The sequence below is a fragment of the Leopardus geoffroyi genome, chromosome B4, assembly GCF_018350155.1.
Source record: "Leopardus geoffroyi isolate Oge1 chromosome B4, O.geoffroyi_Oge1_pat1.0, whole genome shotgun sequence".
Classification (NCBI taxonomy): Eukaryota; Metazoa; Chordata; class Mammalia; order Carnivora; family Felidae; genus Leopardus; species Leopardus geoffroyi.
Window position 1 is genome coordinate 91,931,679 of NC_059341.1, and position 27,970 is coordinate 91,959,648.

General features: G+C 42.6%; 1 protein-coding gene across 1 annotated transcript in view; it reads left to right on the forward strand.

The window, feature by feature from the left end:
* The first annotated feature begins 3,196 nt into the window (after nt 1-3,196).
* The window catches only part of IRAK3 (interleukin 1 receptor associated kinase 3), a 63,114-nt gene continuing 38,340 nt past the window's right edge, over nt 3,197-27,970 (forward strand). Inside the window, exons 1-3 of the mRNA XM_045462467.1 lie at nt 3,197-6,341; nt 22,552-22,734; nt 27,844-27,902. Coding sequence (XP_045318423.1) covers nt 6,035-6,341; nt 22,552-22,734; nt 27,844-27,902 — 549 coding nt within the window. The 5' untranslated portion in view covers nt 3,197-6,034. The remainder of the gene's footprint in view (nt 6,342-22,551; nt 22,735-27,843; nt 27,903-27,970) is intronic.

The window sequence follows — 27,970 nt, forward strand, 5'->3', positions numbered from 1 at the left end:
TGAGGGTTTTCTAATAGATGATAGCTGTTGACTTTAGAAAGTTTGGGGGGCGCCTGGGTGGCGCAGTCGGTTAAGCGTCCGACTTCAGCCAGGTCACGATCTCGCGGTCCGTGAGTTCGAGCCCCGCGTCGGGCTCTGGGCTGATGGCTCAGAGCCTGGAGCCTGTTTCCGATTCTGTGTCTCCCTCTCTCTCTGCCCCTCCCCCGTTCATGCTTTGTCTCTCTCTGTCCCAAAAATAAATAAACGTTGAAAAAAAAAAAAAAAGTTTGGAAGACACAGAGTAAGAAAATAAAATCACCAGTTATCCTTCCTTCAACCCTAAAAGGATAATTGCTAAAATTTTAATATAGATCATGTTGCAAAGTAATAGATTTTTAGAACACTGGTTTTGGTATCTTAAATGGGGAAGGGTTGAGTTATAAGACAATGCAAACCTAATCTTTAAAAATCCACACTGAACTGGAGGAATAATTATTGCATGTTATCACTACTAGGTCATTTTGATGAAGGCCTAAAACCACCCAACTTTTCCTTCATAGAATTACCAAGTAATATGCACCACAAATGTTCTCGCCCCATTACTGATCTTTACCTCACCCCTGAACTCCAATGTACCTAGGACCTTCTATGGCCTGGGGATGGGATAAGGCTCAAAGAGGGAATACGCTAGTGATCTTTGTTTTGAAAATTATTTCCCAAACCAGAAAATCTATGTTCCACAAGCTGGGTGTCCTTTGCACATTCATCCTTAGGGATGCTGGGTAAGTAACTGCCACCAAGAAAAGTTTTCCATGTATACAAAGAGCTGTTATCTGACTCCTCTAGTTTCCTCCTCACCTGATTTTTTATCTTAGGCTTTGATGCCTGTGCTTAGCTGGGACTTTGCCACCGATAATACTGTGTATCTGTGCTATTGTGCCATCTGGGCCACAGCCTTTAGGGTTTCCTCGGCATCTCCATTTCGTAATCCGTGTAGTTCATTACTCTCTTACCTCCAGCTAGGAAGGAAGCTCTTCTTCTAGTATATGAAATATAGGGGCAGGGGGATGGGGGGCAGAGTTGGAGAGGCAAAAGTTCCCATGGCAAAAGATGAAGTCACACAGTGAGAGAGTTTTAGGTTTAACCGCAGCCCTCTCTTTGCCAGAAGCACGTATGCTGGGAGTGGGTGGGCAGGGTGCAGTTCAGGGTCTGGGTTTGTGTGGATTTCAGTGTAGTGTCATGTGCTTCTGGAACTTCATACTGCTTCTGTCTGTGCTGTCGGAACCGTTCTGTACCAACACTTACTTTCTCTCAGGGGCCCAGTTGTCTCCCTCTACCATCCAGTTTCCATGCCCATCTGACATTTTACAGATATAGCTGTATACATTTGAACTCCAGTTTTGGACAGAGGTTAGTTTTCTTCCCACAGTTTTACAGGCCATCAACAAAATAGGAAGTATCACCAAATGTCTGTTCAGTGTATCAGGATGCATTTGGCTGCAAACACAAGATTCCTAGTTTATAAACCTACTTAGTAAGGAATTTATGTGATAGAACTTATAAACCCATAAGCAGGACATTCTCCATGGAGAGAACAAAAGAGCTGCTTAATGACATTATGAAGGATCTGTTTTTTTCTCTCCCGAGGCCATCCCCAAGGCTCACTTCATTCTCATATTTATCTCCATGTGGTTGCAAAATGGTTCCAGAAATGGCCAGAGCTGCCACATGTTCCTGTTCAGATCCAGAAGGAGAAATTTGAATGAGATCTGGTACCCCAAGCCATATATTATTGGCTGTTGTAGTCACACGCCAGCCTGAATCTGAATGCAATTTCAAATATGGAGGGCAGGGTAGACTGCAGCAAGATGGGAAGAGCATAGTAGGCAAGGGGATAGCAAGTGCAAAGGTTCCGATGTGGGACTCTGCCTAGTGTGTTCAAGGACCGACAAGAAGGCAGTGTGGTAGTGCAGAATAAACAAGGGAATAAGACCAGAGGTGACAGCAGAGTGGGAGGAGAGAGAGTGCAGATCATAACAAAGAGTCTGACTTTTATTCTGACCCAAATCAGATGCCATTGTTGGCTTCTAAATAGATTTAGTTTACATAGTCAAATAATCAGATAGTCAGATATGATTTAAAATAATGAATCTGGCTGCAGTGTTGAGGACAGTCTATAGATTTTAACAGTGGAAGCTACTTTAGTTAGAAGACAACTGCAGTAAACCAAACAGGATATGATGATGGCTCAAACCAGGCTGGCAGTTGTGGAGGTGGAGAAAAGTATGATTCTAAATATATTTTGAATAGAGTCAACAGGGTTTGCTAGTGGGTTGAACATGGGCTGTGAAGAAATAGAGGAGTCAAGGATGACTCTCTAGCTTTTGGTTCAAGCAGCTGGAAGGATAGAGTGACCTGGATGGGGAAGAATGTTGAAGAACAGGTTCAGGAGACAGGATCAAGCGTTCAATTTTGGACATGAGTCTTAGGTTTAAGGGAGAGGTCTGGGCTAACCATATACATTTGGCAGTCCTTGGTAGATACATGGTATTTAAGCCTCGAAACTGGTTGAGATCATCAAGGGAGTAGGTGTACATAGAGAGAACTATGAACTGAACCCTGGGGCACTCCAACATTAAGAGTTAAGGAAAAAGAGAAGGGACAGCACAGGAAGCTGAAGAGTGACCAGTGAAGTAGGCTAAAATGTAAGAGAATTTGGAAAACAAAGAAAGTGTCCAAGAAGGAGGGGAGGGATCACCTGTGTCAAAAACTACTGATAGGTTGGGGCACCTGGGTGGCTTAGTTGGTTAATCTGACTCTTGATTTTGGCTCAGGTTGTGATCTCACGGTTTGGTGAGATTGAGCCCCACATGTGGGACTGCTTAGGATTCTCTCCCTCCCTCTTCCTCTGCCCCTCCCCTGCTTACGTGTGCACTCTTTCTCTCAAAATAAATGTAAAAACAAAAACAAAAACAGAAAAACTACTGATAGGTTGAATAAGATGAGGCCTGAAAATTGACTGTTATATTTAGCAATGATGCGGACATAGATGACCCTGAGAGCCATTTCAGTGGAGTAAGGTAGGAGGAGTGGCTTAGGAGTTGGTTTAAGAGAAGGTTAGAGGAGAAAAGTTGGAGATAGAAGATTCAACTCTTTACTACAAAAAGGAGTAAAGAAATGGGGGTAATTATGGCATCAAAGGGGGGAAATCATCAAATTTTTTTGGTTTATTTTAAGATGGAAAAATAACATCATATTTGTATGCCGATGGAATTAATCCAGCAAAGAGTGAGAAATTGATGGTGTAGCTGAGAGTGAGAACGGCTGCCCTGATATCTTTGAATAGGAGACAGGAGATCAGATCGGATGCACTAGTGAAGGGATTAGACTTAGACAGGAGCCTACTAATTGACTAATGGAAAAGGAGGGAGGGCGTGTATGTCCCTACAGATGCTGGTGGGCAGATAAATGTGATGCTGATGGTGCTGAGAGTCTGTGGATGTTTTTTTCTGATACTTCGGTACTTTCACTAAATACTCTCAAGATCATTGGCTGCGCAGAAGGGTGGAGAAGAAGGTAAACGGAGTTGGGAAAAGAGAAGGCATAGAATAGTTGTCAAGGGGACCCGAAGAGTAAGTGAACGAAGGGCACTTAGTGTGACAACCTGGAAGCATAAAGGACCCATTTGAAAGTCACGGCTTTGATTTAAAAAAAAATTTTTTTTAACGTTTATTTATTTTTGAGACAAAGAGAGACAGAGCATGAACGGGGGAGGGTCAGAGAGAGGGAGACACAGAATCTGAAACAGGCTCCAGGCTCTGAGCCGTCAGCACAGAGCCCGACGCGGGACTCGAACTGACGGACCGCGAGATCATGACCTGAGCCAAAGTCGGATGCTTAACTGACTGAGCCACCCAGGCGCCCCATGGCTTTGATTTTAAATTGGGTCCAATTAACAGGGTTTTTATTCCCCACTCCACCTCCAGCTACATTCTGGTGCACGGGAGGCAGAGCCAAAAATTAGAAAATTGTATCTGATCAGGATGGTAGATTTGCCAAGGCAGCTCAACAAAGCCAAAGAGGAGCAAGAGAATGGAGGGCATATATGAGAGGGATTAGGAAAATGGAGTGTGGATTTTATGGATAAAGAGAGAAGTAAGGACATTAAGAGGGTGGGGCCAGAGAAGAGGTGGCAAGATTTTGGATTTGGTAACCTACGGGGGTGGGAAGGTGGGGCAGGGGGAAGAATTGTTGGGGTCAGAGCACTAGAGGGAATGCACTGGAAGGACAGGAGATGTGGTCTGAGAGTGGATTCATGAAATAGAAATTACAGAAGGGGCACCGTCGATAATGACAAGTTCTAGGGAATGATCATGGGTGAGTGGCTGAAATAGGGTGGAGAATAAGATTACTGGAGGAGGGTCGGTCAAAGAACTCACAGGACAGGGTATTGGAAAGATCATCATCTACTCTACATAGATTTCAAATCATCAAATAAGATAGGGCTAGTATTGGAGAGAATTGCAGTGAGCAGGAGCTATATAGTCTAAAAATGAGAGGGAAGAATTAAGGTGGGGGAGAGCAGTGGATGACAGCAATGGTGAAGAACAGTGAGCGATATAATCTGATGATATAAAATTCAGAAGTCAAAGGCAGTTTTAAGGAATACAGAGAGAGCATGGTCTGATACTAACTGCCAACATTAAAAATACAAGAAATTTCACATAATCCATATACATTTCAAATACTATGGTATTCACATAAAATTCTTGCTTCCCTGTAAATCAGAAGATCTGGAAAAGCAGGCCTTGTTGACTGCTTCACTCAACAACCGTGATTCCTGGATCCTCTGCATAATTGAGTTTGGATCTCTCATCGTACTAATTCACCAATCCAATAGCTACCAAATACTTGTATCCTGCCTGTTGCTGTTTTCTCAGGTAGTACCTTTGAAAGGTATAGAGTTTCTTAAGCGTGTACAGATAGACAAAATTTCAGCTATTTGAACAAAGGCATATAGAAACCTTTGCCCAACCGGTATTGGTTTCACCAATTTTCAAGTATATTTTGTGGTATACTTTAGCTGAGAACGACTTGGGATTCAGGTAGCGTCAGGGGTAATAAACGATGGTGTATCATCAACTATTGGTCTCCAGGGGGCGCCATTGCCAAAGAGTACAAATCTGAAAGGTTTCAACAGGGTTGATGTTGTTCGGTTGATGGCCATCGTCCACTCCAGTCATTAAGGTTGGGATTTTTCTCAGCACTTTCAAAGCATCTCCTCTTTTTTGTCAGTAGCATTCGTGTCATGCTTGCGGTGGGTACAGCATACCGTGACAGAATATTTCAAAACAACAGCCAAGTTTACTTAAACTCCACGTTGAAAGCAAAACAGTCTGTGACACACTTTGAAGTAGGAAAAGTAGCGGAACAATGTTTTATCAAGAAAGCCCAGAGAGAAAAGAATGTAGAAAAACCAAGTAGCAACGTGGAGAATGGGCAGCGTCTGGAAGAAAACGAGCACAATTTTCTTCTGCTTTGTTCTCTCTTTTGCGTTCCTGTTGTTGGCATCTTCTTTGGTCTCTTCCAGCAATCACTTCGTATGTGCACATTTACCTGTTCGACTTCAGTAAAAGTTGGGAGGGAAATGCGCCAAACGTTTCGGATGGTTGTCTTCAGCTGAGTGACTATCTTCTCCTGTCAGTTTTTCTGGATTTCCCAAGAGTTCCTCGGGACACATGTATCGCTTTCTGGCAGGGTAAAACAAAACGCGTTTTTAAAAGAACTATTGACCGGTCTTCTGTCCATCCACGCCAGGAGACAGCCCATGCCAGGGCAGGCAGAGTGGGGTGTAGACTCTCCTCCATTAGCCCTGCCCTCCTGGTCTTCCCCCGGCTCTCGCTCTTTGCCTCTCCAGTCACGTCCCAAACCCGGAAGGACGAAAGGCCTGCTCAGAACGTAAAAGCCAGTGAGGAGGGCCACGCAGACGAAGGGGAGACCCCGCCGCCAAGCCGGGCGTCCCCAGGGGCATCTCTGCCGGGCAGCGCCTTGCGTCATGTGGGGCCCGCCCCCTGGTGGGGCTCGGCAAGTTCTGCAGCCTTGGCCGTCGTGGAAGCAGGATTTCCGCGGTTGTGTAATAGCACCTCGCGGGCGCGGAGAGACGTGGGCTCCGCATCCCTCCTCGGACTGGCCCCTGGTCTCCGGCGGCCGAGCCATGGCCTGGACGGCGGCGGCGGCGAGCGGCGGGGCCCGCGGTACGCTCTCGGCGCACACGCTCCTGTTCGACCTCCCGCCGGCGTTGCTGGGCGAGCTGTGCGCGGTCCTGGACAGCTGCGACGGCGCGCTAGGCTGGCGCGGCCTCGGTGAGCGCGGCCAGCCGCTGCGGCGGGGCGGGCGGGGCGGGGGGCGGCGGGGACGCGGCGCGCATGCTCAGCCGGGCCCGCCGCCTTCGCGGCCTGGCTGCCCGCGGTCCGGCCCGCAGGGGGCCGCGCGGCCTCCGGGGTCTTCCGACGGGGAGGCTGCCCTTTCCTCGCCCCGGCAAGGAGGCAAACACGCCCCGAGGCCCGTAGGAGAGCTCCCCCCTCTCTTTCAAAGACACTTGGGGTGTCTCTGCAAGGTTAAGTGAGCGGAGGCTTGGGAAAAGCGGCAACCCGCGTGAAACCATCTAATATTTATCAACTGTGCCTCCTTTGCTTGGTTCAGAGTATTTTCAATCAGAACGCCTATGTGATGTCCTCTTACTGCAAAATTACCCCAGAATATAATCTTCATATTAAAACATTTTTGTGCCTTTCAGTGTACCCTTTGGTGTTTTCAGCCCACTTCCAAGTACCCCCCACCTTCCTTAAATTTCAGGTGAAATGCTAAAGTAGAATACGATTTGTAATTAATGTGGCTCCCAGTTTTCCTCATTAAGTATTTCTGGCTTATTTACCCAATTTGTGGCATGAAAGTTTATGCTAGATGCTGGCTTTTTATTTTAATCTAGAAAATTGGTTTTTAAAACTCCCATTTTATGTAGCCATTGGGAAGTTGGGCAACCGACTGCTTTTGACAAGTGTTGAGTGTCTTCACCAGAATTCGGACAAAAATCCTTTGTTTTGATAAGTACAGGGGTTTTTGTTAGATTTGATCTTCCATGAGGCCACATTTAATATGATTGAAAATAAACACAGACATGTCAAAATAACTTAGCCTTGATTCTCTGAAATTGTCTTATTCATTTATTTTAAACAACAGCAGAAGACCTATGAGAAAAAAGTTTTGTGTTGATGAGCAATATGGCCACACATTCTGGAATGTGGCATTGGGCTTTGAGTTAGTGTAAATTATATTATAAGCTCTGTCACTTTCAAAGTATGACCCTGATGTAAACATCTCAGAAAAGGGTGCTTGACTCTTTGGCTTCTGGAAAGCATAGAGAGTTCCAGTATGCGTTTGAGGGGTAAGATCCTTTCCACACCAGATCTTTTTGAAATGGGTAATGACATGGGCAGTTTTAGCACGCATTGGTTTCCTGGAATTACTATGTTTGTGAGAGAAACTTTTTTAGTCCAACCCACAGGTAATGAATAGGGCCAGGCAGCTATCATAAATGAGTAAGGCAGGTTGAAGACTGGAAATGAAGAACATATGTCCCATCTGAAAGGGGCAGTTAGTCCTCAGTCCCAGGTCACTGCCACTTTTCAGGAAGTCCAGCCCAGAATTGCTAGACTCTCTCTCTCTCTCAGCACTGAAATACAGATATTCGTGCTTTACCTGGGCTGTCTCATATAACACTTCCAATTGCCCTTGGGAGGTAGGTGCGATTATCATCACACTGTTTCAATAGGGGAGGAAATCATGGTACATATACATTAAGTTACTTGCCCAAATTGACACTGCTAAGGAGCGGCAGAGCCAGGATTCGAACCATGGCAGTTGGGATCCACTGCCTGTGCCCTTAACCTACAGCCACTCTACACTTCCCGACCCTGACTTCCTCAGGGTCGCGAGTCCTGACTTCTGTGCTCTTTTCTTTTCTCTTCTGTGTCTTTTCTGTCCTCTTTTCACAGTCTCTCTAAAGTGTAGTCATTTCAGCCATGAGAGAACAATTCAGTGAGCCATTTCACACATGCAGCCCCATTTTTCTAGTTGTGGAAATCAGACCACCCAAATGAGAACAAGCTCGGGCTGTTTATTCAAAGCAAGGGAGTCAGCCACCATCACTCGCATCTGACAGAGACCCAAAGGCAAGCTGAGGAGTGGAAAAGCTTTATGTTGGAAAAAAGGGGAAGGCTTCAGGTCTGCCCTTATTGGAGGCAGTTGACATGGAGAAGCTATGGACAAGCTAACTAGCAGGAGAGCATTCTATGTGATTGTTTAGGGAGCATATTTGACTTTTTCCTGATGGCCCTAAACTGGAAGCAGGGGCAAAAATTAGGAAAGCTGTCCCTTGTTGATCAAGTCCTGACTATTTGGGGCTGATTGCTGTAGCGATTATTGTTTGGCTTCCTGGACTAGTTGCTACAGATGCTAATATAACTTCCCAGACTAGTCACCCTAGGTAGTAGATTGGCATCCTGGGCTGCTTGATGCATCTTGTGGGTCACAGTTCTATTTTTATATATAGTCTGGCCATTGTCCCTTTGTATATTCTTTCATAGGAGAAGAATCTAAAATGTCTAGCCCTTGATTCCCTAGCTATAATTTATTATGCACATAGCTGGACCACATAGCTCTGAAAGGAGATCTAGAACAGACCAGCTGCCTCATGAATTATTGGCTCAGCAAGAAAGGAAGCCTGGCTCAATTCAGGGTGGTTGAGGGCAACTGCCCATGTTTAAGTATGACGTTTCCCTATTGGCACTGTGAAAGGAGAAAGAGGGGAAGAGGTGCAGGGAGGGAAAACTTGACCTTAGAGGGTAGAGGGAGGAGAGTGTTAGGGGACTGAATCAAGGAGACAGCCCTAGTTATGCTCAGGACAGTGGAGAACCTAAAGATACAGAGTGTCTAGATTCTATATAGAGAACAACCGTAATAGGTAAGACTGTCTCAAGCCGATTGTGTTTTTTCTTGATGATGGTGAACATCAGACTATATTTGCAAAGGCAGCTCCACCACAGATAGATCATATGGCAGCCTAGTCGTTCGCAAGCCGGAATCATCTGTGCAACCTTTTAAAGACACAGATGGCTCAGAGCTGTCAATTCAGTAGGTCTGCTTTGAGGATCCTGCATCTTTCTGGTTTTTGCTGAGCCCTACAGGTGAGTCTGAAGCACAGCCTGGTTTGGGAGCCTTTGCTTAGGCCAAATTCTCTTCTTTAGTGGCATCTTAATATAACAGATATTTTGGGGGCGCCTGGGTGGCTCTGTCAGTTGAGTGTCCATCCCTTGATTTCGGCTCAGGTCATGATCTCACGGTCATGAGCTCGATGCCTGCGTCCGGCTCTGTGCTGAGCACGGGGCCTGCTTGGGATTCTCTCCCTCTCTCCCTCTCCCTCTCTCCCTCTCTTTCTCTCTTCCCCTCCTCTCCCTCCCCCTCCCTTGCTTACGCAGGCACATGCACTCTCTCAAAATGAATAAATAAACATTTAAAAAATATATACACATAACAGTTATTTTACCACACTCTTTCACTTCTCCACTTAATTTTCTTTTTTTTTCTCTTTTTTGTTTATTTACTTTTGAGAGAGAGACAGAGCACGAGCAGGGGAGGGGCAGAGAGAGAGGGAGACACAGAATCTGAAGCAGGCTGTCTGCTTCTCAGAATCTTTGAGCTGTCAGCACAGAGCCCGACACAGGGCTTGAACTCACGAACGTGATATTATGACCTGAGCCGAAGTTGGAGGCTTAACCAACTGAGCCACCCAGGTGCTCCTCCACTTAATTTTCTTTATCTTTAAACGTATTCTACATATTATTCTTCAAATCACTTTTATCATGTATTGTTATTAAGAATAGTGTAATCATGGGGCGCCTGGGTGGCGCAGTCGGTTAAGCGTCTGACTTCAGCCAGGTCACGATCTCGCGGTCCGGGAGTTCGAGCCCCGTGTCAGGCTCTGGGCTGACGGCTCAGAGCCTGGAGCCTGTTTCCGATTCTGTGTCTCCCTCTCTCTCTGCCCCTCCCCCGTTCATGCTCTGTCTCTCTCTGTCCCAAAAATAAATAAACGTTGAAAAAAAAAAATTAAAAAAAAAAAAAAAAAAAGAATAGTGTAATCACTAGGTTAACATTCTCTGGTTGGTGATGATTTTATGGCTTCGCAATGAAAGTAGGAGCCCAAATTGAAAATGTTATTTATTTTATACTATCTTACAGACATGGGAACATGTGTACTTGGTGGCAAGTCATTTCATTATTTTACGGTAGAGGGTTATTGAGTGTTATTAGAATTAAATTGAAACCTTTCAATGCTTACGATACATTGAGAAGGAGACCCTTTTACAGATAGTCTATAATGGTTGTATTTAGATTTCCTCTTCTTAAAAAAAGAAATTATCAGAGCAATTATTATTCATCATTTTAATTTAATTCATCATTAAATTTAAAATTACATTAAATATGTATTTGAATATTAAAGACTTAAAATAATAGGAATAATAACGATAGTAGCTGCCATCTACTGTTTACTCTTTGCCAGATACTCTGTGCTAAGCACTTTATGGAGTCTGTCCTTTATCACAAAAATCCTGTGAGGTAGGCACTTTTCCTATTCCCATTTATAGGTAGGGAAACTGACTCTCGGAGAATATAAGCAAATTACCTCAAGTCATGATCTTGTAAAGCACAGACTAGGTTTCTAATCAGATGGTCAGACTCCAGAGCCTATGTTCTTTTAAAAAAAAATGTTTAGGGGTCCCTGGGGGGCTCAGTCAGTTAAGTGTCCGACTCTTGATTTTGGCTCACGTTATGATCTCCCAGTTCATTCGTGGGATCGAGCCCTGCGACAGAATCTACACTGACAGCACAGAGCCTGCTTGGGATTCTCTCCCTTTCCCTCTGCCTCTCCCCTGCTTGTGCACACGCACACACACACACTCACCCTCTCTCTGTGTCTCAAAATAGATTTAAAAAATTTTACAAATGTTTAAGTAGACTTTATTGTTTAGAACAGTTTTAAATTTACAGACAAGAAGAATTCTTATATATTTAATGTCTTTCTTACATACTCTGCACTCAATTTCCCCGTTATTGACATCTTATACTAGTCTGGTGTTGTAGAATCTAAGTCTAAAGTTCTCTTTTGTCTAGCAAAAGAGCGGATGCAGGATTAAAACGAGAGATGGCTAATGTCGGGGGGGGGGGTGGGTGGAGATAAGAACCCCGAATAAGGGTCCTTGCCTCGTATTTATTCAGATCAGAAGGTTTGCAAACGTGATGGGTGTGTACAAAGAGACAAAGAAACTCGGAACATTAACTTGTGGATGTGAGGGGGAAAAGGGAATTTTGAAGATATACAGTGTTTGGGGTTTGGGTCAATATAAAACAAAATCCAGGCACCGGGCAGATGGGTAGATGGTTGTTAACGGCAGACAGGAGGCACCGTGTGTGTTTATCTTTGCCAGCCTACAGGATGAGACAGACAGGGGGAATAACCTCAGGGTTAACAAGACACCTTTTCGTTTGTTAACCATCTCCGCTCTGGCTGCTTTGCCTGCAGCACAGAGGTCCAGAGTCCAAGTCACCAATTTACCTAACCTGTCCCTATTCTCCTATGAAAGCAGCTTTCTGCTGTAGTACTAAACTTGGGTGCTTTCACCCTGAATATCTAATCTTGCTATTCCTACGTATTGGGCACCTTTGTGCCAATTCTATTTCAGGCCTTTGCCTCTCTGTATGTATATCTAGGGGTTCAGCACCCCTTCCCTGTTTTGGGGTGCCTTTGCACCTCCCTATTCTTGGCACCTTTGTGCCTCCCTATTCTTGCCACCTTTGTGCCTCCCTATCCTTAAAGTGCCAATCTGTTTACCCAAACTCGGGTGTGAGCATTTTATGACTTTGTGTTTCTTTATGCCCTGTTAACCCATTGGTGTAGGCCCTGGGGGATTCCTAAGCTTGTCCCCCACAGTCTGGTACATTTGTTACAATGTCGATATGCTATTGTTAAAGTCCATATCTTATTGGGATTTCTTTCATTTTTACCTAACGCCCCTTCTCTCTTCCAGGATCCCATCCAGAGGTTAGTTAGCCATCATGTATCCTTAGGCTCCTCTTTGCCATGATCGTTTCTCTGACTTTTCTAGTGTTTGATGACCTTGACAGTTTTGAGGAGCACTGGTCTACAGTTTTGTAAAATGTCCCTTGACTAAGATTTGACTGATATGTTACTTACTCATGACTAGACTGAAGTTATGGATTTTTGAGAGGCAGAGGTAAAGTGCTATTTTCATTACATCATATCAAGGGTGCCCACTGTTTACATGACTTAGCACTGTTGCTGTTAACCATAGCTGAAGTAGTGTCTGTCTGTTTTCTACACCGATACTTCTCCCTCTTGGCATACTCTTTGGAAGAAAGTCACCATGTGCAGCCCACACTTAAGGAAGAGAGATTTATGCTTCCTCTCCCTGAAAGTGGAATAGAGCCTGTGTTCTCTTGACCACCATGTAATTTCTCTGATCTTGCAGTGTTCTCTCTAGATCTCACTTCTACTCTGAGTTACCACCCCATTTCTCTGTTCCCTTTAAGACAAAATTCTGTGTATTATATTCCAGGCCCTCCATTTCCCCTTGAACCTGCTCCAATCAGGGTTTCATGCCCCACTGCTCCATTAAAATTCCTCTCATCCAAGGCACAGCAGCTAAACTCAATGGTCAGTTCTCAGTCTCTTTTTATTTGACATAGTTGATCACTCCTTTCTCCGTGAAGCACTTTCTTTACTTCTAGAATTCACACTCTCTTCATTTTCTTGTCTTCTTACAGGTTCCTCTTTATCTCTCTGACCTCCTTGAATGCCCCTGGGATTAGTCCATGACCCTCTTCTTTTCTGTTTATCTACTTTACCCACTATCTTGTCAATTGCATCTGTATGGTAGTAATGCCACATTTCTAGCCTAGGTCTCCCTCTTGACATCAGGACCATCTCTCTGTTTGCCTACTTGACAGATATTTCCAACTTAACAGCCCAGAAATGCTTCCCTCCCCCAAAGTTTTCCCCCATCTTGGCTAATGGCAACCCCATCCTTCATTTGTTCAAGCCGAAAATATTAGTCTTCTGTGACTTCTAGCTTTCTCTCACAAGCCACATCCTGTCTCTCAGTGTATACTGGTAACTCTGCCTTCAGGATCTATCTAATAATCTAATCACCTCTTACCACAGCCTCCACAGCCCTCCTGGTCCAAACCACCGCGAGATCCCACTGGCTAATTTCAGCGGCCTCCTAACTGGGCTCCCTGCTGCTACCACCCTGGCCCTCCTCGAGTCTCTTTTCAGCACAGCCACCGACCGGTGAACTAAAGTATATATGCCGGGGATATTATATCATTGTCCTGTTCAGAAGCCTTCAGTAGCTTCCCACCTCACGGTAAACACCAAAGTCCTACATGCCTTTTCTCACTTCCTTCTTGTTTGCTCCACTCCAGCTCCATTGGCCTCCTCGGACAAGCAAGGAATATTTTTCCTGCAGGTAGCCTTGAGGCTCATTTCCTTACCTCCTTTGTGTTTTTGATGAACTATTATCTCTCCTGATCACTCTTTTAAAATCAACACCCCCCCCCCCAGGGCGCCTGGGTGGCCTAGTCAGTTGAGCTTCTGACTCTTGGTTTAGGCTCAGGTCATGATCTCACAGTCTGTGAGTTGGAGCTCTGCAAGTTCAAGCCTCATTGTTGGCCTCTGCACTGCCCAACAGTGCTTGGGATTCTCTCTGCCTCTCTCTCTGCCCCTTTCCTGCTCACACTGTCTCTGTCTCTCAAAATAAAATAAAATAAAATAAAATAGTCACTCCCCTCCTCCTTATGCCCCTTTCCTGCTTCCTTTTCTCTCCAGCACTTATCATCTTTCAAATATTTTGTAGATTTTTATTTGTTTTTTTGCCAATCTAGAAGTAAGCTTCAAGGGGACAGTGTGAGAAGTAAGCGAGAAGAGTCATTTTTAGAAATACCAAATAAAAGCTGTGCTGCCTAACGATAAGTTTGCAACCTATTGGGAATATGTATGAGCCCCCTCACCCCATAGTGGAGTCCCAAACCCTTAGACATTTCGCTTCCTGGTTCTTCCCCTGTCTCTTTCCTGTGCTTATTTTTGCGGGCTTTGCAATGAACGTGCGCCAAAGAACAGAGGGAAAAGGGACTGAAGGTCTCTGTGTCACCTCAGGGAATGTACATTTGTGCCAATCAGACTACTTTTTGCCTTACGTGGGGACAGGGACAGGTGACATCCAGGTAAGCTGTCACCGCTATAGTACTCAGCCAATGAGGAACCAAGGGAGGGGCTTACATACTAGGAGATAAGTTGTCTGCTGTGACTTCCCCCAGTTTGCCTGTCCATTAGACACCCCGCTCTTGCAAGAACGTTGATTAAAGCTTCGCTTCACTGTGCTCTGAGTCTCAACATCTCTCCTTTGATTGGGTCAGTGGGCTTATTTCTCACAGGCAGGGAATTTTTTGTTTGCCTTATGTCCTGCTTACTCCTTTAGCATCTGAAAGTGTACGTAGTACAGTGTAGGCATTCAATAAATATCTGCAATTGAATGAATAGTGAACAGATGTCTGTTAAATATCCAAAACCTTCTTGGGCAAAATATCAAAGCGTTGTACCTGATACAAGTCATGGTCCCTGCTTTTAGGGATTTTCCAATTTAAGGTAGTCAACAGGCCTATGCACATTTTTTTTTTTTACACATTTATTTATTTTTGAGAGACAGAGAGAAGCAGACTGCAAGTGGGGGAGGGGCAGAGAGAGAAGGAGACACACAATCCGAAGCAGGCTCCAGGCTCTGAGCTGTCAGCACTGAGCCCGACATGGGACTTGAACCCACAAACCATGAGATCATGACCTGAGCCGAAGTCGGACGCTTCACCGACTGAGCCACCCAGGTGCCCCGGCCTATACACATTTTATAAAGAAGTTTAACAAAGGAAGAAAACATGGGGAGATAGTACTGATCATAACCTGGGTAAGGAATTACACAGCTCTGCTTCAGACTGAAATGCTGGTGTTCAGGGTGAACTGTTGTAAAATTTTCTCCCAGAGGTAGTTAATGTTAGGTCCTTACCTGAGTCTGGGATTGAGGAGGGAGTAGGGCAGAAGGATACGTGAAAAATCATGCATAGCCCTTCCATGGAATGAGTCCTGCTCAGGTATGGGTAAAAAGTAAACATAAGCTTAAGTATGGATAAGAATTACTTCTTGTAAAATTTATTACCTAGTGGGTTTTTTTTTTAATTTTATTTAAATCAAGTTAGTTAGCATATAGTGTAATAACGATTTCAGGAGTAGAATTTAGTGATTCATCGCTTATATATAACACCCAGTGCTCATCCCAACAAGTGTCCTCCTTAATGCCCATCCCCGTTTAGCCCATCCCCCCCCCCACCACCACCACCTCCCCTGCAGCAATCCTCCGTTTGTTCTCTGTGTTTAAGAGTCTCTTACGGTTTGCCTCCCTCTCTCTTTTTATCTTATTTTTCCTTCCCTTCCCCTATGTTTAGCTAGTGGGTGTTAATGCTATAGTCTGGCAAGAGGAGTTGAGCTAACTGACACATTTGACTTGTGTTATTTCTTTTGGAATTAAAAATATCTTCAATCTTAAATGTTCTTTTAAAAGAATGCCTAATTGCGTTGCGTGCTTTGTAGGAAGAAAGGGAGACTTCTTTTCCTTTTCCCATTATATTGTCTCAAAACAAACTTTGCAAGAGTGCAGTCTTAAGTTACTAGGGGTTTTGACTTGTGGTTATATGCAAATACAAAGATTCCAAACAAGGGTGTGTTGCATTGGTCTAAAAAATCCCTTCAGAGACATATTTGCATGTGGAGAGTGCTTTCTGCAGTTGAATTCCCCAGTGGTTAGCATTACCTAGATAGTCTTGCTCTCTCAGAGCCCAAAAGGACCTTTGAGCGTCAAATGAGTATTAAGCAATCAGTATCTTCAGATAAACTAATCTGAACTGTTCAGGTGGACTTTTTGGCTTCTATTATGCCAAGATGCCTTTCAAAGAAAAGATTTGCCTTCCAAAAAAAATTTTTTTTAAACAATACTTAACTATAGCATATTTTTCTTAAAACAATTTTTTTAATGTTTATTTATTTTTGAGAGAGAGAGAGAGAGAGAGAGAGAGAGAGAACAGGGGAGGGACAGAGAGAGAGAGGGAGACACAGAATCTGAAACAGATTCCAAGCTCTGAGCTGTCAGTACAGAGCCCGATGCAGGCCTGGAACTCGGGAACAAGGAGATCATGACTTGAGCCAAAGTTGGACGCTCAACAGACTAAGCCTCCCAGAAGCCCCAACAGTGTATTTTTCTTAATTTATCTTTTCATTTAGAATGTTCTTAAGTTTAACAACACAATTAGTCATTGAGAACTTTACTCTTTATTTGTTCAGTGCCATGAATAAACAAAGATCTATGTTCTGGAAGAAAACAGGAAAGGATTAGAGAAAACTATGAATATGGAAGGATCTGACTAATAAACATGTCAAGAGTTTGCCTTCCTGTATCATCACATTGAAGCTCTTGTCTAGAATTTGACCCAAATGAATTATACACTTTATGGATGCTGATAATGCTCGTTAGTGGTGTTTCTATGCAGAATGCATCATCATTGAAGAAAAGCTATTAAGGTTTGTACTATGAATCACCAGTTAGAGAAAGAGAAAATGTATTTCGTTTCTTATCCTGGAAGCAACCCATGCATGCGGTATCCATTTCAACCGAGCCTGGGCCAGTTATACTCCATGAACTGTTGCTACTAGAAAAATGCCTTTGCTTTCCATAGACCTGGTGCAAACTCAGAACCCTTTGATCCTGGTCAGTGTTAGGGAAGTAAAACCTCAGCTCTTTTGGTATCTGTTGTGTCTCAAGTCACAAGGTGGGAGAGCACAGAATCATGGCCTGTTGCACTCTTAAAAGGGAAATTCAGAAACTGAACAAAGAAAAAGAAAACTGGGGAATAGAATGATGTGGGAAATCCGATATTCCCTGGGACTTGAAAAGTTAACTCTAGATCTCCTTTGGGGTTATAAACTATTCCTTTTTTAATTTTAAGTTTGTTTGTTTGTGTGTGTATTTATTTAGAGAGCATGAGCAGGGGAGGGGGCAGGGAGAGAGAGAGAGGGAATGAGAGAGAATCCCAAATAGCCTCTGCACTGTCAGCAAAGAGCCTGATGCGACGCAGGGCTTGAACTCACAAACTGTGAGATCATGACCTAAGCTGAAACCGAGAGTTGGATGCCACCCAGGTGGCACCCTAAACCATTCCTTTTCTACTGTGAGAATTGTGAGCCATAAAATGTTTTTACCTTTTTATGTGCAAATAAGGTATATGAGACTCCTGGTACTTCTGCGGCCAGATGGATCCTCCCAAAACTAAAGCTTCCATCTTTGCACTGCCTTCTCAGAAATCTTTGGCCTTATTTACTTTCAGAATAGAGTTTAAGTTTGTGTGCTAACACCCAGGGCCTCTGTCACTCAGCAAATACGTATTGAACATCTACTACGTGCCAAGTGCGTACCTACAAAGGTAACAGGGAGACCCCAAGGGGCTTGTTCACCTTTTCTTTAACGTGAACCCTCTGCTCTAAGCATACTGGCCTCTTCTTTGCCCTCTCAGGCCCTTTCCTTCATTTCTGGAACAATTCCCCATCTGACAGGCTCTTCTGTTTTGTCCCAATTCAACCCTGTTGTAAAGTGAGCGGATGTCATAACCGAACAAACATGAGTTGGTGCCTTGGTGAGTCAGAAACTGCACCAGGTTGCGTTTTCCCACAAAGAAAACTTTTGTATGTGGCAAATAAGATCATGGGGACTGGCTTCCAAAGCCATGACTGCCTGAGAGAGGGTGAATGGGTTCCTTTTGTTCAGTGTTAGGATGAATATTTGGATTGGGAAGCCTTGTCTTCCTGTGTAGAGGTGAGCATAACATCACACATGCACCTTAAGGAAACATGACAATATGACATCGTGTGTTATGTAAATGACACTGAAGCTCCTCCTTGGGTGGAGATTTTAGTATTATAATGAGATAAAGATAATCATAAGTTATTCCACAGCTCACTCCATGGGCCAGCCGCACAAGCTCCACGCTGGTTTAGCACAAATGATCTGGGTGGTCTGGGCCAGCAGGAGGTCTTGTCAAGGCAGTCGCCATCACCTGGGGTTGTTGGGGGTGGGGGGTGGTTTTGGGTTTCATTTGTCTGAGTTAAGGGAAAAGCCAGAAAGTAGAGCTTAGGGAAAAATGTAAGACAAAAGTTAATGCGTGTAGCAGGTGGATAGTAAAGGCCAGGTCCTGGGGTCTAGCTGGTGACAACGTCCCACCCTCATACTCCTCCCTGACTGTGGTAGCCCACAAGGCTGTCATCTCCCTTCATGTCTCATCCCAAAATCAGGTCATGTCTTATCCAGAGTTTTAAAGTAGAGAGGGAACTGTTTGCTTTTTTTTTAATTAATTAATTTTTTTAAGTAATCTCTACACCAGCGTGGGGCTTGAACTCATGACCCCAAGACCAAGAGTCACATGCTCTTCCAACTGAGCCAGCCAGGCGCCCTGAGACGGAGCTGTTTTATTTTATTTTTTTATAAAAGCTTGCTGTATGTTGTATAAGTATTATTAATTTATATGGTACATTATGCCTGATACTCTATAAATGTCAGCCAAGTAATCTACTAATAGAAAAAGTAGAAACCTAAACTTCCACTTTGCTGAGATTCGATATTTAGTGTTCCCCTGTTGGAATGTTAATCTGGAGACTGGGAAGTGTTCTAAAGACTGGAAGAGGTATTTTAAGGTCAGTGCTCCTATAATCAGCAGACCAGAGAGGGGCAACCAAATTTAGTGTCTGTTTTGGGAGGGACTTCAAATGGACTTCAGAGGATGTTTACTGATGAGAAGTTTGAAATTGCTCAGCGACTTGCCTAGAGTTGCACCATAGGTGAATGGCAGAGCCACGAATAAACACACATTTTCATGCGTATACCCCGGGGGCCACAAGGGTCCTCTGTCTTGATGGAGACTTCCCTTTTGAAGACAATGTAGTCTACTTTTGGGGTTCACAGTTCATTCCTTTATTTTGTTTCCCAACTGAAATTCCCATGATTTTTTTTTCTCCCCAGTATAGTATATTAATTCCAATAATTCCTTGAGTATTGGCCTCTCTTTAGAAGTATGCATAATTTTAAACTTGGCTCAGGCTCCAGAAACCATTCCTCTAGGAAGCTTTCCATGATGCCCTTATCTTTTTGAGAGAGATAGAGAGGGATAGAGTCCCAAGCCGACTCTGTGCTGTTAGTGCAGAGCCCAATGCAGGGCTCCATCTCATGAAACGTGAGATCATGACCTGGGCGGCGAAATCAAGAATGGGTCGCTCAACCGACTGAGCCACCCAGGTGCCCCCCCCCGCCTTTTTTTTAAGATTTTATTTTTAAGTAATCTCTACACCCAACATGGGGCTTGAACCCACAATCCCAAGATCAAGAGTTGCACACTCCCCCGACTGGGCCAGCCAGGCACCTCCATGAGGCCCCCATTTTTAGTTAGGGACCCCTCTTCTTGCTGCACATACACTTGACGTATGCAATTACTATACTACTAGCACAGTCAACAAATGTTTGAACTTGTTAAAAAGTGAAATTCAACCAAGTAAATCTGAAGATTTTAATTGGCTTTATTTAATAATTCATGAATCAGTCAGTATTCCGTCTAGCAAGTAGAAGGGAGTTCCGGGGAGTTGTACAAAATGGAAGGTTATTTTCCAGGAAAGATGGTGGGGCAAGAAAATTATTAGCAAAAGAAAAGTATTGTTCTGCTTAGGTCATGACCTCACGGTTCATAGGTTTCAGCCCCAGTTCAGCAGAGAAGCTGCTTGGGATTTTCTCTCCTTCACTCTCTGCCCCTCCTCCTCCCCTCAAAATAAATAAACAAAAACTTAAAGGAAAAAAAAAAAAAAAAGGATTGTTCCTGGCAAGATTCTTTCCCTTAAGGAGAAGAGCAGGGGGTCTTATCATGCAGATTACCTCATCTTCCTCTGGGGATACAGAGGGCCCATGTAACAGATTACTTCAAAGGAACTGATCAGAAAATTCCTGACTAACTGGGTAAGATTTATATTTCTGATGCAGGTTGAAACTACAGTACTGGATTAGGTATTTAGCCCCATTTGGTGACTTGGCCTAAGTGACGCCATTTTGGGCCTGTTAACAAATTGTACCGATTTGCACTATTTCCCCTAAGAGCTTTTAGAAATAGTTAAAGTGTTTATGAAAAGTGTGCCTCAACCAAATAGGTAGATCACATCATCAAAAGAAATACATTAAAAATTAAGTTACTGGGGTGCCAGCTGGCTTAGTCGGTTGAGCATCTGACTTCAGCTCAGGTCATGATCTTCCCGTCCGTGGGTTCTAGCCCCGCATCGGGCTCTGTGCTGACAGCTCAGAGCCTGGAGCCTGCTTCAGATTCTGTCTGTCTCTCTCTCTCTCTCTCTCTCTCTGCTCCTCTCCCACTCTGTCTCTCTCTCAAAAATAAACATTAAAGCAAACTTAATTTAAAAAAAATAGAGAGTTACTATATCTTGATAAATATTTTTGCTTTGAAGGTCCCCTTCTATTTTTTAGTGTGAAGCTATCTAAAACATATATTGACAGTTGGATAGTCCTTGCCTCTTCATGAGACATCATCTCTTCCAAGAAATAGATAATAAAGATATTCTTGCCAGAACTTAAAATATGGAGAAAGGCAAAAACAATCCAACTTAATGATGTCAGATACGTTATTGTAGCTGTTTTTTCCTTTACAGCCTAAGCATACATTCCAGTTGAATGTCTCAACTTCATCATCCTTTATCGGATATGCCACTTCCTTTCACCCTTTTCTGATACAAGATGTGACTGAATAACATAACGCTTAAGATGAAACTTTGTGGGTATTGACCAGGATAGACTAAGTTATATGTAGTAACAAGCACTGCCCAAATCACTGCCAGTGGTTAACATAACCGAAGTTTGCTTTTTGCTTGTGGGAACAGCACTGACAGTCCAGAACAGCTGACCTCATGAGGTGGCCCAGCATTCCAGGTGGCTTTGATCTTGAAGCACCCCCGTATCAACATGTGCTTATACCTGGTGGCGAGCATGGGTGTCTGGTGAATTGCCCCCTGGCTCTTCAGTGTTCCTGGCTGAAAGGGACACATAGGCATAACTAACCCAGGGCAGGAAGATGTAATCCTCTCTGAAGGGGCAGAAGATTGGAAATATTGGTGAGCACTGGTAATATCTACCGAGTCCACTTTTGGTCCACAGGAAGAGGGGGGCAGTTATGGTTGCATATTGTGATCTCTGTCAGCTTTCAGGATGTACTTATACTCTCAGCAAAAACAGAAAGTTGAAGGAAACTGAATAGTCTAGCAAACCCTTGGAGGACTGAAAATGTGGGGAGAAGGGATGCCATATTAAATCAAAAGATGTTTGTCTTTCTGATGTCTTGATTCAAATATCACAGCTATTGGGATGCCTGGGTGGCTCAGTGGGTTAAGTGTCTGACTTCTGCTCAGGTCCTGATCTCACAGTTCGTGAGTTCGAGCCCCACATCAGCCTCTGTGCTGACAGCTTGGAACCTGGAGCCTGCTTTGGATTCTGTGTCTCCCTCTCTCTGCCCCTCTCCCACTCGTGGGTGCGTGCTCTCTCTCTCTCAAAAATAAATAAATGTTAAAAAAAATTCAAGTACTATAACTAGTGTAGTAGCTCCCTAAGAAATTTTTTAAAACTTTAGAGTCTTTTAGAGTCTGAAATAGACTGAACAGAGATAGTTCTGTAGGGGGCTTATTACACTTCTCAGGTCTGAGCCCCTGTTCGTCTTTTAAAAGGACATCAACCTTTAGAGAGTATCACTGGGGGATAGGTGAGTCCTCCAATGAGGTTACCTTGGTTACTGCTGGAGAGAAGCTTCCAGATTTGTGTGTGGCAGAAGAAAAGGCTGATTTCCATAGCCAGTTATGGTGATGTGTTGAGGGTCCCCACGACCACACTCGGATGACAATTGGATTTTATCCATCCATGTGTATCTGGCTTTTTAAATTTTTTAGACTTTCCAGAGGATAAAGGTATGAGACAGGGTGTCTGGGTGGCTCAGTCGGTTAAGTGACCAACTCTTGATTTCAGCTCAGGTCACGATCCCATGGCTCATGGGATTGAGTTCTGTGTCGACCCCCGTATCGGGCTCTGTGCTGACAGCTAGGACACTGCTTGGGATTTTCTCTCTTCCTCTCTCTCTGCCCCTGCCCTGCTTGTGCTCACATTTTCTCTCTCTCAAAATAAATAAACATTAAAAAAAAAAATTAAAAAAATAAAAATTATAAATAATATGAACTAAAACGTATAAAGTATCCCTACACATGTATTCCAATAGAAGTAAACTATTTTTGGGTTCTTCCTGTTATGATTTCTACAGCGGAGCGACTTTCAAACAGCTGGCTGGATGTTCGTCACATCGAAAAATATGTTGACCAAGGTAAAAGTGGAACAAGAGAACTACTCTGGTCCTGGGCACAGAAAAACAAGACCATCGGTGACTTGTTACAGATCCTCCAGGAGATGGGGCATCATCGAGCTATCCATTTAATTGTGAATCATGGTAAACATTTATGATTCTTATGATGTGGCTCTCTGTCTATTTTATAGAGTTTGCAATTTATAAATGTAAATATTGCATTTTGTTCAAGTCCATGACTGGTTATACTATATGTCAAGGATTGCTTACCTGAGGCTTTATCTGAAGGCTTTTGTCACTTCTTTTGGGTGACACTTTCTTTCCTTATTGCCTATGTTATACAACACAGTCCCTTCTACCACTTGTTTAGGTTTTTAAAATTTTTTACTTGTAAACTACACATTAAAAAATTTTTTTTAAATATTTATTTTCGAGATAGAGACAGAGACAGAGTGTGAGCAGGGGAGGGGCAGAAAGCGAGGGAGACACAGAATCCGAAACAGGCTCCAGACTTTGCTGGAGCTATCAGCACAGAGCCCCACGCAGGGCTCGAACTCACAAGCGGTGAGATCGTGACCTGAGCCGAAATCAGATGCTTAACCGACTGAGCCACCCAGGTACCTCTAAATTACACTTTTTTAAACGTTTCATTCTTAGCTAAGAGAATCAGTTTTCCATCCAAAACTCTGACGCTATTTGAATCATAAACAGAATCACAGTGTTTGAGTAAAACATAAATACTTTTATAATTAGCTTTGTCATATAAGTCAAAATATAATTGATTCTCTCTTTCCCTGCCTTTGTATTTTAGTGCAAATGATGCCTGGGGCTTATCTTTTATCTTCAGTGCTGTTTTTATGCCAGGGCCTCTAACTCTGCCTTACTAGTCTTGTTTCACAGTGGCCTAATACCTCCCTCTATTTGTCTTGTGTGTTTCTGATGCTGTGTCATGACTTACACTTAAAGCAACCTGATAAGTAAAGCTCATGAAACTTTTTCTGTTCATTCTTTATCAATAAAATAAGTTCCTAATGTCCCCTGTTCTGTTTACTCCACTTTAGATTTATTCACTTCAACAAGAATGATCCTGAGTGATCTTGGGTCTTACGTTACAGACTCAGGGCTCTTAGGCTGAAAATTCTTTTGAATCAGCATCCTTGTTCTTTTGGCTCTTTTGTCCAGAGGTATTTTTAGTTCCGTATATTTGCATGCAAATATACCTCTACCTTATCACCCCTACCTAGAAAAAATCCTGCGAAATTTGTACCAGAACACTGTACCTTCAGATTGACTTTTATATGCTTTTTACGTTTAATGGGATATTAGACAGTTCCCAATAGGCTCCCACTACGGTATTTCCCGTAAAACGTGGCTCATCTCTTTTGTCACTGTTTCCTCACTTGGTTTAGTCCCATGGAATGCTTCACTACGAAGCTGACTGACCAAGTAAAGTACAGTGACTCCCTGGACACTGTAAATGCACTGCCTTTTCATTCTCTGAGCTTTTTCCAGCTGCTGAAACCACCCACACAACTTATCGTTTGCAATATAAACTCACACCAATCTGATAGGACGCAGGGTTATGTTTTACATTTGCAGATTCCGGAATAGATTTCAGGATACCTTTTCACTCTCTGTGTTGTTTATTTACACAGCAGAGAATGATGTGGACCGTGAGTAGACGAAAATTTCACATCCTTGCTTGACTCCTGTTGCACGTGCAAAATTGATTTCATTTTTAAAAATAGGAGATTCGCTGATTGGTGGAAAGACAGTTATTTACTGCCCTAGTATCAGGAGATAGGTAAATTTGAGATGAAGAGGAGGATAGCATTTTGGTCTGAGTCCTTTGCTGAGAAAAATAGCATTATTTAATTGCAACTTGTTGAGTGGATGCTTTGAAACTAAATCTTTAAAATGTTAGTTGTTTAGCTTGTTCAAAGAAGCAGCGTGATGATTCATGGAAACCGTTAAGTGAGCCTACTGAACACGTGTCTCCTATGATAGCTACTCAATGAATTAGAAGTTAGAGTTCCTAACTGAAAGTGCATAAAAAGATTTAGTCTTTGTTTGTTGCTCCCATGGACAGACTTACCAGTTATCCAAATAATCCATTATTTGCTCAAATATCCATTTTTGCCTCCCTTCCCTTGAAATTGTCAGTTTGGTGGGATGGTTTTCCTTTTAGAGGAGAGATCACTTTGTGGATTTGGAATTTCTTACAAGTCCTCCTGAGAAAAGTCTTGTATTTCCTCCCAGTCACTATTCCTGCGATTCAGGTGGCTGCCATTAGGTGTTTTCACATCCATAAAGCATTCCCTCATATCTCAGGACATAGCCTAGTTGCTCAAGAAACGAGAATCCTTACCTGCTTTCCTTATATTTCTGGTATGCCTGCTCTTACATATCACATTTTGCATTTATATTTCAATGGTCATAATTGTTTTCTACTTTTGACATAAAATCCACAGTTTTCTGCTGGCTTCTTAGGAGAGCCATTTTGAATCTTCAATTTTATATGACAATGAATATTGCCTTCCTTTTTATGGGCAACACAAGGACAATGACTTTTAGTGCCCTTAGTTCAAATTTTATTCTACACGATACTTCCCCATGATGTTTATTTCTTTTTCTTGCCTAATTGCCCTGGCTAGAACCTCTGGTATAAGGTTGAATAGAAGTGGCAAGATCAGACTTTTTTTTCTTGTTCCTGATGTAAAGGGGAAAGCATTCAGTTTTTCATAATGATGTATGACATTATTTGTGGGCTTTTCACAGATACCCTTTATTAAATTGAGGGAATTCTCTTCTATTCCTTGGGTTTTTACGATAGGTTAGTGGATTTCATGGGTTTAGTTCTTCATTCTATTAATGTGGTGTATTACATTGGTTGATTTTCATATTGTAAGCCAATCTTGGATTCCCGAATGAATCCCACTTGATCATGGCATATAATCTTACATGTTTCTGGATTTACTTTGCTAATATTTCATTGAGGACTTGTTGTTGTTGAAGACTTCTGCATCCATGTTCATAAGAGATATTGGACTATAGTCTTCCTGTGAAGTTTTACCTGGCATTGGTATTAGGATAATATTGGGTCTCATAGAATGATTTGGGAGTTGTTTCCTCCTCTTCTATTTTGGAAAAATTTGTAAAGAACTGATGTTAAATTTTGTTTAAATATTTGATAGAATTCACCTGTGAATCCATTCAGGCCTGGGGTTTTGTGTGTAGGAAATCTTAAATTATTAATTCAGTCTCTTTCCTTGCAATAGGTCCATTCAGATTGTTTATTTCTTCTTGAGTTAGTTATGGCAGTTTGTGTCTTTCTAGGAATCTGTCTGTGCCATTTCAGTTATCTAATTTTTTAAGTTTATTTATTTATTTTGAGAGAGCACGCAAGTGGAGAAGGAGCAGAGAGAGGGAGAAAGAAAGCATCCCAAGCAGGCTCTGCACCTGCAGAGAGCCGGATGCAGGGCTCAAACCCACGAACCTCAAGATCATGACCTGAGCTGAAATCAAGAGTCACTTAACTAAGTGGGCCACCCACGTGCCCCTTAGTTATCTAATTTTTTACATGCAAATGTTCATCATATTCTCTTACAATTCGTTTTATTTCTATAGGGTTGGTAGTGTGTCTCCTCTTTGTTTTTGGTTTTAGTAATTTGAGTCTCCTCTCTTTCTTAGTTAGTCTAGCTAAATCAGTTTTGTGATTATTCCAAAGAACCCCTTTGGTTTCATTGATTTTCTCTTTTGTTTTTATATTATCTATTTCATTTATTTCCACTGTAATCTTAATTCTTTCCTTCCTTTGCTTCCTTCAATTTGGCACTTTCTTTTCTAGTTCCTTCAGTGAAAATTCAGGTTATTGATTTAAGATCCTTTTTCTTTTTTAAGGTAGGCATTTACAGCTATAAATTTCCTTTTAAGTGCTCCTTTTGCTACATCCCATAAGTTTTGGTATGTTGTGTTTTCACTTTCATTCATCTGAAAGTAGTTTATAATTTCCCTTGTGATTTCTTCTTGGATTCATTGGTTATTTATGGACTTGTTCAATTTTCATGTATTTGTGAATTTCCCAAATTTCCTTCCATTACTGATTTCTATTTTAATTGCATTGTGGTCAGAGAATATGCTTTGTATGATTTCAGTCCTTCCAAATTTATTGAGGCTCATTTTATCGCTCAAGATATGGTCTATCCTGGAGACTGTTCAACATGCTCTTGTGAAGTATTTGTATATTCTTTTGTTTTTGGATGGAATATTCTAGAGAATGTCTGCTAGATCTAGGCTTGTAGTTTGCTCAAGGAGGTCTGTTATTAATTGGTTATGTTTTGTTGCCAGTCCTCTAAGCAAAGTAGTTTTTTAAAACATTAGAATACAGTCAAAGAAAAACTAGAAGATGAAATAAAATTTTTCTGAAGTCTGAATCAAAATGTCAGATATGACAGCAAGATACTTCAGGGTTTTCATCTTTTGCAGGAAGCTACATGGACTACCTCAATTCAAATAGAACATACAGAAGTTACGGTGTATATTTGGGGAGGGGGGTGACAGGTGTTTGTGGCTGATCACACGCACGCACACACACACACACACACACACACACCCTCTAATATCTTACGGCACAAGAGGGGATACAAAATAAACTAACCTAAGGAGATATAATCCCATAATTATACAACTTTAAAATATATGGGCAGGGGTGCCTGGGTGGCGCAGTTGGTTAAGCGTCCGACTTCAGCCAGGTCACGATCTCGCAGTCCGTGAGTTTGAGCCCCGCATCAGGCTCTGGGCTGATGGCTCAGAGCCTGGAGCCTGTTTCCGATTCTGTGTCTCCCTCTCTCTCTGCCCCTCCCCCGTTCATGCTCTGTCTCTCTCTGTCCCAAAAATAAATAAACGTTGAAAAAAAAAATTTTTTAAAAAATATATGGGCAAAAAGCTGATTCAATGTTGCTTTTTTCCTTTCAATTTTCTACTTTCTACTTTAATATTTTTAATGATGTCTATCAATAATGTAAGGTAGGTATTATACGTTAGGTAAACAAAAACATGTTTGAATAATATTTGATCATTACAAAGCTATTTACATATGTTAATTTGTAACCATTCAAAGGGAATGCAAGTGAACTTTAGAAATTAACACTACTAGCAAGGTGTTTATTTTCACAGTCTAAGAAAGGAAAAAAAAACATGCTTATTAGAGACATAAAACTTTATCTGTATCTACCTCCCTTTATTTCTTTTTAGGAGCACCCTTGAAGAGTCAGAGTCATCATGGAGATAGATTTCCAAACATGTTACCCAAGGTAGAGTGTATGTGCAGAGATAATGAACCTTGAACTCTGTTGCATATATAATTGAGCATGGGGGATGA